The following is a 15,291-nucleotide window of genomic DNA, read 5'->3' on the forward strand; positions in this document are numbered from 1 at the left end:
TTACTGGATCCGTGAAGGTAAGTGTGCTGATTCAGGGTCTCTTGTATATTGTTATCTGAAGGGCAGGGCTGCCCAGAGGATTCAGCGGGCCTGAGGCAAAGCAATTTCAGGGGCCCCTTCCATTAAAAAAAGTTGCAATACTATAGAATACTATATTCTCATGGGGGCCCCTGTGGGGCCTGGGGCAAATTGCCTCACTTGCCCCCACCCGTCTGGGCGGCCCTGCTGAAGGGATCCATTGCTGACACTGATCACGGTGTCCAGGAAGTTGATGCTAGTGTGGGAGTGTTCCAGAGAGAGTTTAATAAATGGATGGTGGTGTTGAAGTTGTGGTGGAAATCTAGGAGGGAGTTTAAGTCATCTGTCCAGAGGATGAAAATATCATTTATGTATCCCATGTATATCATAGGTTTGGTGGTGCATTTGTCCAGAAATTCTTCAAGTTGGCCCATGAAGAGGTTGGCATATTGGGGAGTGTGGCAAATTCAGGCCAATTAGCTACCTGAAGAGGGGTAACAATTAGCCAGGAAGGCTTAGCCAGCAAAATAAGGTTCAGCTGGGGCAGGGGTTGGGAAGAAACTAATCAGGTTCAGCTGGCCCCAGTTGCTAGAGACCTTTTTAAACCCTCCCTGACAAGGAAGCGAGGCGGGAAGGAGGACGAGAGAAGCAGGGCAGCTGCCAGCAAGGAGGGACAGCTGAACTCTGAGACTCGCTGCAGGACGGAGGGCATTCTCCCCAGGGGGGGAAAAGAAACTAGAACTAGGAGGCTGGCTGAGAAGGAATCAGCCCGGCCTTGTGAGATTGAGAAGGGTTTTTTTTTTTCCCTTGTGCCTAGCCTGTGCCTCTGAAGCTAGGATGGACTGAGCTAACAAGCAGAGGGGCAGGTATTTTGCCACAGGAGCCATCCTAGTAGGCTGTTCCCATGGTTTGGACAAAGCATTTGCTGTTGAAGGTAAAATTATTATGGGTGAGGATGAAATGGATGAGTTTGATGATGTGTTTGCGGTGGATATCTGAGGGTTGTCCATTGTCTTGTAAATATTTGGGGCAGGCAGCTATGCTGTCATTGTGAGGGATGTTGGTGGATAGTGAAGTGACATCCATGGGAGGTTGTTAATGTTGTAGAGTTTGTGGAAGAAGTCGGTTGTGTTGTGGAGGAAGTTAGCCCTTTGTGCACTGAGTGGTTTGAAGATGGTTTCTATGAGTCCCAATATTCCTTCAGTAAGAGTGCCGTGGCCAAATAGGATGGGTCTGCCTGAGTTCCCCTGTTTGTGTATCTTGGGAAGCAGGTAGAAGGTCTCTGGGGTGGTTTAATGGGGAATGAGTTGGTAGGTCTTGGAGCTGTTTTGGGAAGGATTTGATGATATTCTTAAATTCCTGGGTAAATTGCAGTGTGGGGTGGTCTCTGAGTTCTTTATAGTAGGTGGTATCAGAGAGTTGTCAGTAGGCCTCGTTTATGTCGTTATTACAGTTGAGGACTATGGTGGTGTCCCCTTTGTCTGCTGGGTTGATCATTATCTGGTGGCTAGAATTCAGGGACTGTATAGCTCTCAGCAGTGGAGAGACTATGATGGATGCGATGTTTGTTAAGAACTTCACAGTCTGTTTTTTTCCTGAAGCAATCAGTGTCATGAACAAGACTGTGGTTTCATCCGCTCTGCGGTGTCAAGTCAGACGATTCTTTTTTCTAGTGATGTGGGGATGTGGCAATTGTGCGTGGTCTTGGCCCTGTTGTGAAAGACTTCTTTGAGGCGGAGTCGGCGGAAGGATTCTTCCCATTCTCCAGCTGTTAGCACGGTATTAGGTTCTGTGGTGGGGAGGGAAAGTTCAGTCCCTGAGAGAATACAGCTACTTCAGCTCCAGTTAGGGGCAGTCTGGATAAGCTGATGATGTTTGAGTGTCGTGCCGTTAATTATTATTTAACATTTATACTACAGTCGCACCTGGAGTCCTCCACCAAGTTGAGGCTCCACTGTGCTAGGCTGTGTGTGTGTGTGTGTGTGTGTGTGTGTGTGTGTGTGTGTGTGTGTGTGTGTGTGTGTGTGTGTGTGTGTGTGTATATATATAGTACTGGGACCACATCTTCCAGCCCAACACAAGCATCTGCAAGACCTTCTCGCTGTCCTCCTTCAAACCCCTCTTCTCTGCTGTAGTGCCTCCAATCAGCTTGGCAATGGGGGTGCTGCGACCTCCGCCTTCGCTGCTCCTTGTGCTTCCTCCATCGGTCCGTCTGCATCTACCTGGCGTCTCTTGCTCTGTTCTTAGACTGGAAGCTTTTGGGGGGCAGGGCCTCTCATTTTTGTTCCATGTCTGTATGGTGCCAGGCACAAAGGGGCCCTGGGCCATGACTGGGGCCCCTAGGCACAACCCACAAGACAAGTAATAGTGTCCGCTTCTCCCTTCCGCTATGCCGTGAGTGGGAGGGAAGGCAGCCCCGGAACGCCGAATTCCTTCAAGAGCAATATGGCTGAGCTTGAGGTGCCTTGAAGGCCAGGCCCAAGGAGGGAGTCGCAGATCCCAGCGGCTGAGAATCCCGGCTCACTCGCCTTGCCACCTCTGCTTACACCACAGAAAGCAGCGGAGCCGCGACCCAAAAGGAGTGAAGAGGAAGCGAGTGTCCATTGCTCTCCTCAGCTCACAGGCTTAGGGGCTGGAAGAACTGGGTCAGAGACCTGACTCTTGACCCAAGTCCCAACCCGGAGAGGAGCTGGCAGCTGAGGATTGGACACAGAGGGGCTAGAAAATGGAAGGTGTCCAGGAAAGAGAGAGGAAAGTTCTGGCTTCACCAGCCCATTTCCACAAGCCAGGAGCCGCCCTGCCCCTCGCTTGATTCATCACCTTTTCCATTTGGATCGGGACTCCAGAAAGCCAGCTCACAAAGGGAAACTCTGCGGCTGCGTGTCACTGAGACGGGAAATAATGACTGAGGCTCGCACCAGGATGGGGTGGGGTGGCTGGAATGTGACAGCTAAGGACGGATGGGGATTTAATGCATCTTCCTAAATCCTGCCTGCCTGCCTCATGAAAGAGCGACTTAATCTCTCCCCGAGAGGTGCAGCGAAGCAGGGCAAGCACTAGGCCTCTGGCACAGTTAGTTCCTAGAGCCAAAAACCCTGCCACAGCACAGAGGCTTGTTGCCGTCTCTGCATCCCTCCCAGTCACACATCCCTTCCTCCTCTGAAGGGTTTTGCTCCACCAACAGCCAGGATACACGAACGCAGGCACAGCAAAGAACACGCCTCATATCAGGTTGACCTTCAGAGAGGAAGGATGGACTGTGGTGAAGGCACTGGAGTGGGACTCCAGACACTGGATTCAATTGCTTGCTCTGGCTCTGACTCCCTGGACCTCGCTTCTCCACAGGGCTAATAGACCATTTCATCATCTGTCTGGTCTATTCAGATTGCAAGCTTTTTAGGTAGGGACTATCCTCACCTAGCACAATGGAGCCCTGACCTCACGTGCTATTGTAATAGAAACGAAAACCATCATCTCTCGCCATTAAGGAACCAGATCTGGGGAGGGAGGGGTACAAATTCTCCTTTTCCTTCACAGCAAAGCCCAGGCACTGTAAGAGTCAGTTTCTCCAAGTCATAAAGCCAGTGGCCACTGGAGGAATCAAGAACAATATTCTGGCCTCCCATGGTTAAGGAAGATGAATTCAAACTGGAACAGGTGCAGAGAAGGTCTACCAGGATGATCTGAGGAGTGGAAAACCTACCTTCTGAGATGAGATGCAAAGAGCTTGGCTTGTTTAGAAGCCTGAGGGGAGATATGACTGCTCTCTATAAATACATCACCAGGGAGGGAAAGGAGTTATTTAAGTTAAGCTCCAGTGTGGACACAAGAACAAATGGATACAAACTGGCCATCAACAAGTTCAGGCTTAGAATTAGAGGAAGGTTTCTAACCATCAGAGGAGTGAAGTTCTGTAACAGTCTTCCAAGGGGAGCAGTGGGGCAAAAAACCTAACTGGCTTCAAGACTGAGCTTGATAAGTTTATGGAGGGGATGGTATGATGGGACTGCCTATGATGGTATGTAGCAGACCTGCGAGTGCTAGCAGCAGATATCTCCAATGGCCAGTGATGGGACATCAGATGAGGGAGGGCTCTTAGTTATTACAGAGAATTCTTACTCAGGTGTCTGCCTGGTGGGTCTTGCCCACATGCTCAGGATCCAGCTGATCACCATATTTGGGGTTGGGAAGGACTGGCAGAGACCATGAGGAGTTTTTGCCTTCCTCTGCAGCATGAGGCACAGGTCACTTGCAGGTTTAAACTAGTGTAAATGGCAGAGTCTCTGTAATTCGAAGTCTTTAAATCATGATTTGAGGACTTCAGTAACTCAGCCAGAGGTTAGGGGTCTATTACAGGAGTGGGTGGACGAGGTCCTGTGGCCTGTGATGTGCAGGAGGTCAGACTAGATGATCATGATGGTCCCTTCAGACCTTAGAGTCTATGAGTCTAAGAAGCCGGAAAGGCTACAAGGGAGCAGGATGACTATTTCCCAGCTTGACAGTCCTGGAGACTTGACAGCTCTGTCAAGCCAGAGCATGTGTGGCAGCAGGGCAAGCTTCCTCGACACTGGTGCACAAATGGCATTCCACCCTAATGCAGAGAGGCGCCAAGGACCTACAGGCCGTTCAGTCCCTGGCCTCTCTGTTCAGGCTGCCAGTATTGGCACCAATTGACACAGAGGAGGAGGGGCGGATTTGCAATATTGATGCCTGTACTACTGCTATAATAGAAGAGTGCAAGCTGGTGCCCACATTCTGCAGCAGAAGGTAGCGTGCCCCAGTAGCAGGCTTCATAAGGAACACAACAGTAGCAGCTCCTCAGGCACCACATGGCCTCTTACCCCGGAACTTCTTGGGTGGATTATCCAGATCGCCAGCTGCCGGCTCCACCACGCACCGATCGTCCACCAGCCTGGAAAACAAGCAAGCAAACAACATTTTAGAGACAATCACATTACAGCCCAGACTTCAGCTAGCTAAGCAGCTTCGCCACAAACCACAGAGCTGCCAAAAAAGCTGCGCTATCGTCACATGTTTCAAGTCTAAACATCACTAACGTTACACAAGGCTGGATCCACAAGATGACTTCCTGTGTTGTCTACCTAGATATTTGGACTCTATAAATACCTATCACCATTACAGTTAGGTCCTCAATCAACCTACACGTATCAGGATCCTCCGCCAAATATAACCTCCTGGGTTTTTCATTGTCCAGTGTTATGGGTTGCACGCTTGCCCATCTATTAGTCCACTAGAATGAACCACTGCAGATATGCCTTGCTGGCAAAGCTTCTGATGTTCTCTCTTGAGAATGCCCCCACTAGAACTCAGGGCACATCTCCTCCATGACTTATTCACCAACCCAGGCTGCAAAATCTCACCTATAAATCCCGACGGTGCTACTAAAGGGGAATCCCGTACTTGGCACCACAGTCTCTCCACGCTAAGTACGGCACAGAAATAGGTGGCTTAGTAACAGCCATCATGCCTCCTGGAATAACTGTAGGATTCCTGGCAGTATTTTGGAGCTTCTGCTTCTAGCCCCAGCACAACTTGGTGGGGGAAAAAAAAATATGAACCAACTGTACACGAGGAAAACATGGGACACAAAGATGGGCTCCAGACTGGAGCTTTCCCAAAAGTTTGGAAACATTTGGACCCAGGGCTTTGCCCCGGGCCTCTCTGTAAAACACATCCAGTTAACCGAACTATTTTGAAGGGAGTTTCGAGCTCAGTTCTCATCTTCTCCAAACCAGTTCAACCGTCCCCTTGTTTTAGCCTGCACGGCTCTGGCCCTTTGTATGTAATTATTCCGCCCTGATATGATAATTCAGGATCACATAACTTGCTAGGCAAGCATTCCCGTCTTATTAAATGTGCCACTCCGTGCTCCTTGGGCCTCGCAATTCTGTGTTACAGTCCCCTTCCTTCATGCTTTCGGTGGGTCCTCCAAGAGCCACCGCTCCTCTTATTTCCAAGCTAACGATCTGATATTATTACTGGGAAAGAGCATGCGATGGCAATACTGTTATGCAGCGGTGCTGGAACAATTTTTATAGTGAGATTGCTGAGAGCCATTGAACCAAACTGTAAATCCTGTATATAATGGAAACCACTTCAAGCCAGTGCTATTATGGACAAATAGTTGATACTAAAAACTAGGGGATCACACACTTTGGTGCTTCTGTCAGCTAAGCTCACTGCACACAACAGGGACACACATCCTTCCATTTTCTTCACTAGGTCGCTGTGTGCCCCCCTTCCATCCCTCTCTATTTCAGGGACCCCAATACCACCTCCCTCATGCCCAGGTCTCTGCATGTTCCCCCATTCTCCCCTCGCCCCCGGAGCTCTGGGTATGTCCCCTCAGTTTTAGGGGCATACGTAAAAACGTAAGTAGTTAGTTAAGCTTGTATAATTTCTAAAGTGTTGAAATAAGTCTTTTCTTTCTCCCTGGGAGATAAGTCATTCAGGATGTCAATATTTAAAACTCCATTTAGATAATGGGCAGAGATGAAATGAGGGTATTATGCAGGAAGCCATTAACAGATGACATCAACCGACGCTTTGATCTACGGACAATTACAGACCTCATTAAAGATGATAGGTCTGCTCACCAAATGCCCAGGGCTCCATGTTCCCCCTATTTCCTTCTTTGGGGCTTTGCTGATTTTCAGGAAAATCCATAGTGTTCTGCCCTTTGATGTCTAGAACTTTCCCTGACATTTTGGCATTGATCAGATATGGTGTTTAGACGTTACTGAGCTCCAGACAGACAGAGAAATGCCATCATGTTGAGTGTAGGGCTTTACTTCGCCAAACAGACCAAAGCCAGACCTCCCTCCCCACGATACCTGATCCAGAACATGCCCCAGATTCTGTTCTGCCAAACAAAATAACTTGACAGACGAGGGCTTGCAAAAGCAAAGCCACACCCTGTTTTGCCCCCCTCTCCTCTGAGGTTACTCAACTGCTGCTCCACATTCCTCACACCCTATCTAAACACAACACCTCATAGGTGTCAGGATCTCCCCCAGGCCCTGCAAGGAGGACCAGGCATAACTGGGGAACAAGCTCCTCCAGTGAGGCAAGCCACACCTGCTATGCTACTTCATCCTTCCATCCTGGCCATTGGGAGAGACATGCTGCGGGAAACTGCATGCTCTGGTAAGCACCTGTCTGCCTACGGGGAACATAAGAGCGGCCATACTGGGTCAGACCAACGGTCCATCTAGCCCAGTATCCTGTCTTGTGACAGTGGCCAGTGCCAGGTGCTATAGAGGGAATGAACAGAACAGGCAATCATTGAGTGATCCACCCTGTTGTCCATGCCTAGCTTCTGGCAAAGAGAGGCTAGGGATGCTCAGAGCATGAGGTTGCATCTCTGCCCATCCCCGTTAATGGTCATTGATGGACCTATCCTCCATGAAAATATCTAGTTTTCTTTTTTTAACCCTGTTACAGTTTTGTCCTTTCCAACATCCTCTGGCAAGGAGCTCCACAGGTTGACTGTGCATTGTGTGAAGAAGTACTTTCTTGTGTTTGTTTTAAACCTGCTGTCTATTAATTTCATTGGGTGACCCCTCATTCTTGTGTTATGTGTGGGAGTAAATAACACTTCCTTATTCACTTTCTCCATCTCATTCATGATGTTATAGCCTCTCTCATACCCCCTCCCCCAGTCATCTCTCTTCTGAGCTGAAAAGTCCCAGTCTTTTTTAATCTCTCCTCATACGGAAGCAGCCCCATTCCTCTAATCATTTTTGTTGCCTTTCTCGGTACATCTTTTCCAATTCTAATATTTTTTTTTAGATGGGGCAACCAGATCTGCATGCAGTGTTCAGGGTGTGAGTGTACCATAGATTTATAAAGAGGCATGATGATATTTTCTGTCTTATTATCTATCCCTTTCCTAACAGTTCTTGACATTCTGCTCACTTTTTTGATTGCTGCTGCACATAGAGCAGATGTTTTCAGAGAAATCAGAGGCTGTTCCCCCCCTGCCACAGGCTGCTTAAGGCAATGGGGCTGAATTCAGCCAGCGGACAACTTGTGGAGTGGCTGGAGGAAGGCGGATAGGCTGCAGACTCCAAGGGATCTGAGATCAACTAATGGGTCATCAACATCCCTCATGCACAGAGGGGGAACTGAGACAGAGAGAGATTAAGCAATTTACCCAGCATTACCCAGGAGTTTGTGGCAGAGCTGGGAACTGAACTGGATCTCATGAGTCTCAGGCCAATGCCTTAACCACCCCCCACCCTTCCTCGCAGGATCGTGCCACCTGGTTGCACCGAAGTAATCTCACAAGTGGTTTTGCCACAAGCCTGCAGGGGGACATGACACTTTAGGGGATTGATAATGGAGTCCAGGGGCTCTGAGATCTCTGGTTCCCATAAGACACTAACTGGCTTGCCCAGGCGGAGGATTGCACTACACTCCTCTCTCGTCCCCTAGAGGCTGCTGCTGCTCCAGCTCAGCATGGAGATACCTGGGTAGGGTTGCAGAACGAACCACAGGCTGCCATTGCCTGAGCTGAACTTGGTTTGGGCATAAAGAGACTCTGCTCCCACCCCCACTAAATTCTGTCCTCAATACATGATCATGGGCCAGCCCCCTCTCTGCAGTAACCCCGCTACAATCAGTGGGATTATGCCACGGAGCAGTGCGGCCCAATCTAACGATGGCAGGTAGAATACAAGGAGGGAAAGCTTCCCAGCACTCTGCCTTTCGGGGCAGCCAGGATAGCACCACCCAGCACATTCGCAAGCTCAGCTCCAACCTTCCAGTTTGCTCCCCTGAGCTTGGACACCAGCAGCCCAGCTCTGAAATAGCCAGGAGCCGGAAAAACCACTCCCGCTACCTAGCGGCATTCACGTCCGAGCTCCTGGGAACAAACGGAAAGGACCGAGCAGTGCTTGGGCCTGCGCTGATACACGGACATTCTGCGGTGTCTGCAAACAAAATAGATATTCGGTTTGCAGAGAACTTCCCTCTTCCCCCTCGCCTGAGCGGCTCTCCACCAGCAGCGCTCTGGCTGTGGGGAAAATTCCTTTCCATTGCTCCATCCAGAGGAATTTGGATTTTGCTCTAACTCTCGGGGACAACCTGAGACCCCAACGAGAGCAAAATGGCGCCGCATCCTTGAAATAGGAGGCGTGGGCAAGCGGCGACCAGAGAAGAGGTGGTTAAAAGAGAGAGAGAGCCAGGATATACTGGTATAAATCCAGAAGCCAGTGGGGTTACTCTGGATTGACACCCGTGTGTCTCAGAGGTCAGAATCTGGCCCAAGTCTTTACCAACACCTCCTTCAAGTGACCTCTGACCTCTCCCTCTTCATTCCCTGTTTGCTGGAAGCCTGGGACAGGGACGCAGCAGCTTCCTGTTTAATTCCCTTGGATGTCTTTTAAAGCTATTGCATCAGAAGCTCTCAGGCGCCTTAGACATCAGTACAGCACCTGGCACAACGGGGGCCTAAATTAATAGTAATAAAGTTTTATCTGCCACACTGATTCTGCCTGGCCCTCTCCCCATTCTACTCAGCAGCAGGTTGGAGGAGCACGACCCTCCAGTAGTTGAGTTTATTGGGAATTGGTCGCACATAGCTCTATCCAGTAACCACTGCCAGGATGTGGGTTACAGACAGATCCCCTAAACTGAGAGCCTGATACGAAGTCCATGAAACCCACGAGGAAGACTCCCAGTGACTACACTAGGCTTTGGAGGAGAGGACGGGGGATGGGGTGGGCCTTGTACTGAACCAATGCAATGTCTGTGAACCAGTGCTGCACCGTAAGGAGGACGATTGTGCTGCTGGAGTTGTAAATGACGTCAGAAGTGCATTCAACTGTTGTCAGCTCCCAAGCTATCATCACAAGGCTTGTGAGCATTGGTGGTTTTCTTCAGGCACCAGCTCCTGGAGTCATGGGATAATCCAAGACACTCAGCTTTCATTTAAAAAGAAAAGCAAGTCCCTAGCCCTCTGGTTGCAGAGAAAAGCTTAGAGGCCCAAAAACCAAAAAGTAAATAACCCTTCCCCTCCGCCCAATGTGTATTATTTTCAAATCTCACAATCTTAAGTCCATTTCATGACAGGGGATGGTGAGGGAGGCTGACTCATGATTTTTGAACACACAGGGTTGCCAGTGGTGTGGATGAGAAGGAGAGTGGATAACAGAGACACTTTGCCCAAGGCCAGCATACTGTCTGCAGTGCGCTGCTAGAAGTAAGGGTGTGCTGCTGGAGTCTGACCTGGCATCAGAAGAGCGTGGCGATGCTAGAGTCTCAAGGGGGTAGGCACAGGCCAGAAAGGGAAAGGAAAGAAGGGAGCAGAGAGGAAGGGGGAGCCAGAGACAGAGAAGTGGGGCAGGGAGGGCAGCTGCATTTTGCACAGCATGCACAGGGGCAGCGCAAGTGCAATGCCTCAATCAGGCTTGGGGGTTTTATTACCCAAGGGGGCAGATTGCTCAAACAAACCTTGACTGTAGTCAAATGGGAGCAGTTAGACTGCAAGCAAATTAGGGGGGTTCCCCCCTTATCTGTAGCCCAGGCTTCCTATGTGTACACACTTCCTCTAAAGCAGCTAATTACGGTCTCCCCTCCTGCCTTGCCGTTCCCCAGCTGTAGCAGGAGGAGGAAGCTAGAGATACGCGAGAAGGGAGAGTGCCTGTACTCTGCCCTCCCAGCTGGCTACACGCACACCGGGAACACGGGTATGAGGAACACACACAGAGCCTGGTCATGAGGCCCTTGGGCAGGTTATACTCCTGGCAGAACGAGCGTGGACTTCAGCGTGGGCTCAGCCTGAGTAAATCCCAAGGGAGCGATGTAGGACTTGATCTCTGGAAAGGGAAAAGCCTCCACTGCCCCTGCAGCCACGTGCAGCTAGCTCAGCGAGAAGTGGAACGGAGGAGATGTCCTTAAATGAGAGCAGCCAGAATTATATAGACACCTCAGCAGGGACCCAGGTGGGGCCTGCAGAAATTGTCCTTGCTCTTTTGTACATCTAACTTCATCAAAAAGCTCCAAGCAGATGCACTTGTCTCCCTCCCTTCCCGCACTGTAATCTGGATTGCGCTGAGATAAACTGGGAGCTTACTGGCTCTGCTACTGACTCACTGCCTGTCCTTGGGCAAGTCCCTTCAGCCACAGTTTTCAAATTTAGGGCTGGGATTTTGGACAGAGCTGATGGGGTTCAGTCAGTCCCCATGGACTTTCAATGGGTGTTGGATGTCTGACACCCTTAGGCCACTCAGTCCTTAACTAAAACCAGATTTCAAAGGTATTTAGGTGCTTAAAGATGCAGCTCCTAAAGCACCTGGGCAAGGTGGGCCCCTAATTCCCATTGATTTCCACGAGAGTTAGGTGCCTTTGGCTAAAGGATCGGCTCTAGGAATTCTTTTGAGGAAATTCTATGGCCTGTGCTCTGCAGGTGGTCAGACCAGATGATCACAATGGTCCCTTCTGGCCACAGAATCTTTGACTCTAACCTTCTTTGGTGCTTTTCAAATCCCAGCAGGTGTCTAGCTGCACTTTTAGGTGCCTAAATAAAAGTGGCCTGATCGACAGCAGATCCAAGCACCCCCAGCTCCCGCTGACTCCAGCCAAGTTCCAAAATTTGGGCCTTAACGGCTCTTCACTTGCATTTACCACTCCCTAACACAGGGTTAATAACACGGACCCAGCTCGCTGCAAGTCTAAATTCATTAAATGATCACAAAGGGGATTCAGATCCTTTGATCCTGGGATTACAAGCTCTATAGGAATGCAGAGTTTTATTTTTATTAAACTGATACCCTGGAATAACATTCTCCCATAAAACACCTGAAAACAAAGGCTCCTAATGCTGTTGACATGAGTCATCTATAATAGCGCAGAGGCAGACATGACTCAACTCATGCCTGGTATTAGATGCCACTTTTTGGTGTGCGAAAGCTCACACAGGTAGAGCTGCCCATCCTAGCTGAAGAGTATGGAGATGTGGGAGCCAATTTACATTCTGGATTTGGAAAGCTGCTGGCAGGGCATTGGGGTGCTAAGATAGTTGCTAAAGTTGGTCTATAAATGAGAATCAGGCCTTCAGTGTTTAAGCATCTGAGGAAGATACATTGAGAAGCAGCAGCCTATTGTGTTTGTGAAACAAACAAATCATGCCACTTTTTTTGTAAATTTCACCCTTTGGGATGTTAACCAATGTAGGGCCTGATGCTGCGTCCTGTGGTTTATTGCCCTCCATCCAGCAAGGCACATAAGCATCTGATTAACTGTAAGTACTCCTGTTGATATTAATGGGACTACTCGAACACTTCAAGTTAAGTACATGCTTAAGTGCCTGGCTGGATCGGGGCCAGCATACTTGTCCGTTGCAGGATCAGGCTTTTAATGGATAGTTCAGTGGAAGCAGCAAATTTCAGCACTTGAAACACATTTGATAGGTCCCTAACTTTTTCCCAGGGGAAATCAGCCATATATAATGACACTAGCTCTTAGGAAAAAGCTTAATAACTTTTAGAACCATTTGGCCAGCAGAACTAGATTCCTTGGGAAGATGAAGTGTCACTGCCTCAGGAGAACAGTGGTAGCCTTCAACAGAGGTGCATTGGGCTGGATGGGTTTAGAGAACAGGGGGCCAAAATTCTGCTCTTAGTTCCCTGCAGTAGCACCAGTGCATTTGAAAGCAGATTTGAGCCCCATGAATTCAAGCTTGCTGCGATGCAGCGGAGATGGACAATCCAAGCTTGAAAGCCAAATTACAGTAGGGCAATATCACTGCTCTAGTTAAGGTGGAGACTAATTGACCGTCTAGCAGCCAGTTTTCCTAAGTGCCCAAAATAACTGTGTGAGTAAGTGGCAGCTTACTCACCAATACCCTGCATGAGACTAGCTCCCTGGGATGGGGCCTGCACATGCATTGGAATGGATCCTGGCAGTGGCATTAGAACGGTGCACTCGTCACATCCCGTGAGCTATAAATTACTGAAGTGCTTCCAGCTGTCCGGTTGCAGGGAAGTACTGAGCTGGTGTCTGTATTTCTTATTGCACTGAGTTGTGGATTAAGCAGGGTTAGCTCAACTCTTCTGGAGCCCTTTAGAAACCAACCACCATGAAGCGAATGTAGTGCTGAGGACAGGGACCTGCTGGACAACTCTGAAGATGAATGTCCTCCCTTCCCAGAGCAGGGACAGCACAGATGCTTTTTCATCCCACCTTTGGGAGCCCTGTTCTGACCTTAGCCTCTCTGCAGAGTCTGCTAGTAACAGCACTGGATTAGTGCTGGTTCTGTCACACGGATAACCGTACTCTAAGCTCTGGCCTGAAACCAGCAATGCCTCTCCCACAGGTCACAGTCACCAGCTGATGTTAACTATTGGTCCTTCCCAGCCACGGCTGGATTCAAGCCAGACAGTTGAAAACGAGAGTCTCTGTATCCCTTTACCAGCCCCCAAGCCAACCAGTCCCCTATTGGCCTCTCTATCGTCCCACTGAGGATTACACCACTCTGTCTACAACCCCTTCCGAGAGGGACATGTAGAATCACGACCGTGGCAGCTACAAAAATGGGGCTGTTTGACTGAGCCAATCTCAGAGCACCACCGGCAGGAGGTTACAGGAGGAAAATACACTTCCTCAGTGTCCCTCTCTCCTCCTAATTGCCAGGAGGCACGCTCTCTCGGACCCAGAGGGACAGTTACCCTTTACCCAGCTCCATTTCCCTGAACTGCCCCGCCTCTTCAATCCACCTGCAATCACAATAACAGTTATCAAAGGCGTGATTTCAAATTAAACAACAGACACTTATTCAAGTATGTTTACACACAGCCCTTCCCTTCTGCGAGGCCCGGAATATGCAATATGCATGCCCAGTGACTCATGCACACTCGCTGCTTGCCGTACAGTCCATGAGCACTATTCTACACGTGGCTTAGCTGACCAGCCCCAGGCATTGTATACCCTGGAGACCCCTGAAAGGGCCTGCTAATGGGTGTGGCCTGAATCAGCTCTAACGCTACTTCTCGTGAGAGACTGAGCCCAAAACGCACTTCTCCACGGCCCTGGTTCCATTTATTCTGCTTTGGCCATTAGAACTCAAGGCTGGAAGTGAGATGGCAAACAGCAAAGAGGCAGGAAGTGATTAGAGCATGGGCTCTAGTCCCTGTTCGGCCCTGGACTTAAAAAAACCCAAGCCTCTGTGCCTCGGTTTCCCCATCTATAAATGCAGATAATAGTTGTCAGTTTTGTAAAGCAGTTTGAAATCCTTAGATGGAAAAACCTCTCTCAGTACCTAGTATTACTTACTACCAGCAACAGCACCTGGGGATCTGTCATATCTTGGGGACACTTCTCCAGATTCCTCACCGGGATTTTGAAACCACCAAAGAAGACACTATCCTCCACAGACTCCTTTCCAGGTTTTGCAGTGAGCCCAGTGCCAGGTTTTATGCCTCTAGTCACTGCCGGGCCAGGTACCCGGGCAGGGAGGGTCCATAAAGCTCAGAATTCTGTACCTCGTGATCAAGGCTCCGTGCTTGGTTTCAAGCAGCTAAACAATAACCACAAACCAGGACTGTGGGGAGGGTGAGAGCGTGCGAACAGCCGCACTGGTGGAAGGTGCTCAGATGCTCCAGCGCTGATGGCAATATAAGCAGCTTCATAGAACTGACCAGACCTGGCCCTAGCCCCAGACCTCCCCGTGTGGACTTTGGCTGATTGGAGGGCACGGCTTATGCATCCCTGCTTCCAGAAGTGTTGCCTTAAGGCAGCACTCCAGGAAACAGGTCAGCTTTCACGCCATCCCACTGTCGTCTTTTAGTGCTTTAAAAGCAGCAAAGAATCCTGTGGCACCTTATAGACTAACAGACATTTTGCAGCATGAGCTTTCGTGGGTGAATGCAAGAGTGGAAATTTTCCACGAAAGCTCATGCTGCAAAACGTCTGTTAGTCTATAAGGTGCCACAGGATTCTTTGCTGCTTTTACAGAACCAGACTAACACGGCTACCCCTCTGATACTTTTAGTGCTTTGTCTCTCTTTCCTGGAAGCATTTTCCCCCGCAAGGAGAAATAGATCACTTGGGGATAGAGGTGGCATTGGCCTCTGATGAGTTCCAGCAGTTAAACGCTCCCCCCATCGCTCTGCATGGGATGCTTTTAATGGCATTATTACTTAACACTTAGTATGTCAGGCACTGGGAGGGGGCCTCAGTGGTTAGACTGGCAGCAACTGTCAGGACTCCTGGGTTCCATTTCCAGCTCTGGATGGAGGACGTGCTCAAAGC

At 49.5% G+C, this 15,291-nt stretch overlaps 1 protein-coding gene across 4 annotated transcripts in view; it reads right to left on the bottom strand.

Moving 5' to 3' along the window:
• Positions 1 to 15,291, bottom strand: part of ITPR3 (inositol 1,4,5-trisphosphate receptor type 3) — a 109,791-nt gene that overhangs the window by 66,774 nt on the left and 27,726 nt on the right. For all 4 annotated transcript variants that reach the window (XM_045013909.1, XM_045013907.1, XM_045013908.1 and 1 more), the window contains one exon: positions 4,860 to 4,930. Coding sequence is in view for 2 of the 4 variants with exons in the window: in XM_045013907.1 (XP_044869842.1) it covers positions 4,860 to 4,930 (71 nt within the window). In the remaining 2 variants the exon portion in view is untranslated. The remainder of the gene's footprint in view (positions 1 to 4,859; positions 4,931 to 15,291) is intronic.

This window comes from Mauremys mutica, chromosome 4 (genome assembly GCF_020497125.1).
Source record: "Mauremys mutica isolate MM-2020 ecotype Southern chromosome 4, ASM2049712v1, whole genome shotgun sequence".
NCBI lineage: Eukaryota > Metazoa > Chordata > Testudines > Geoemydidae > Mauremys > Mauremys mutica.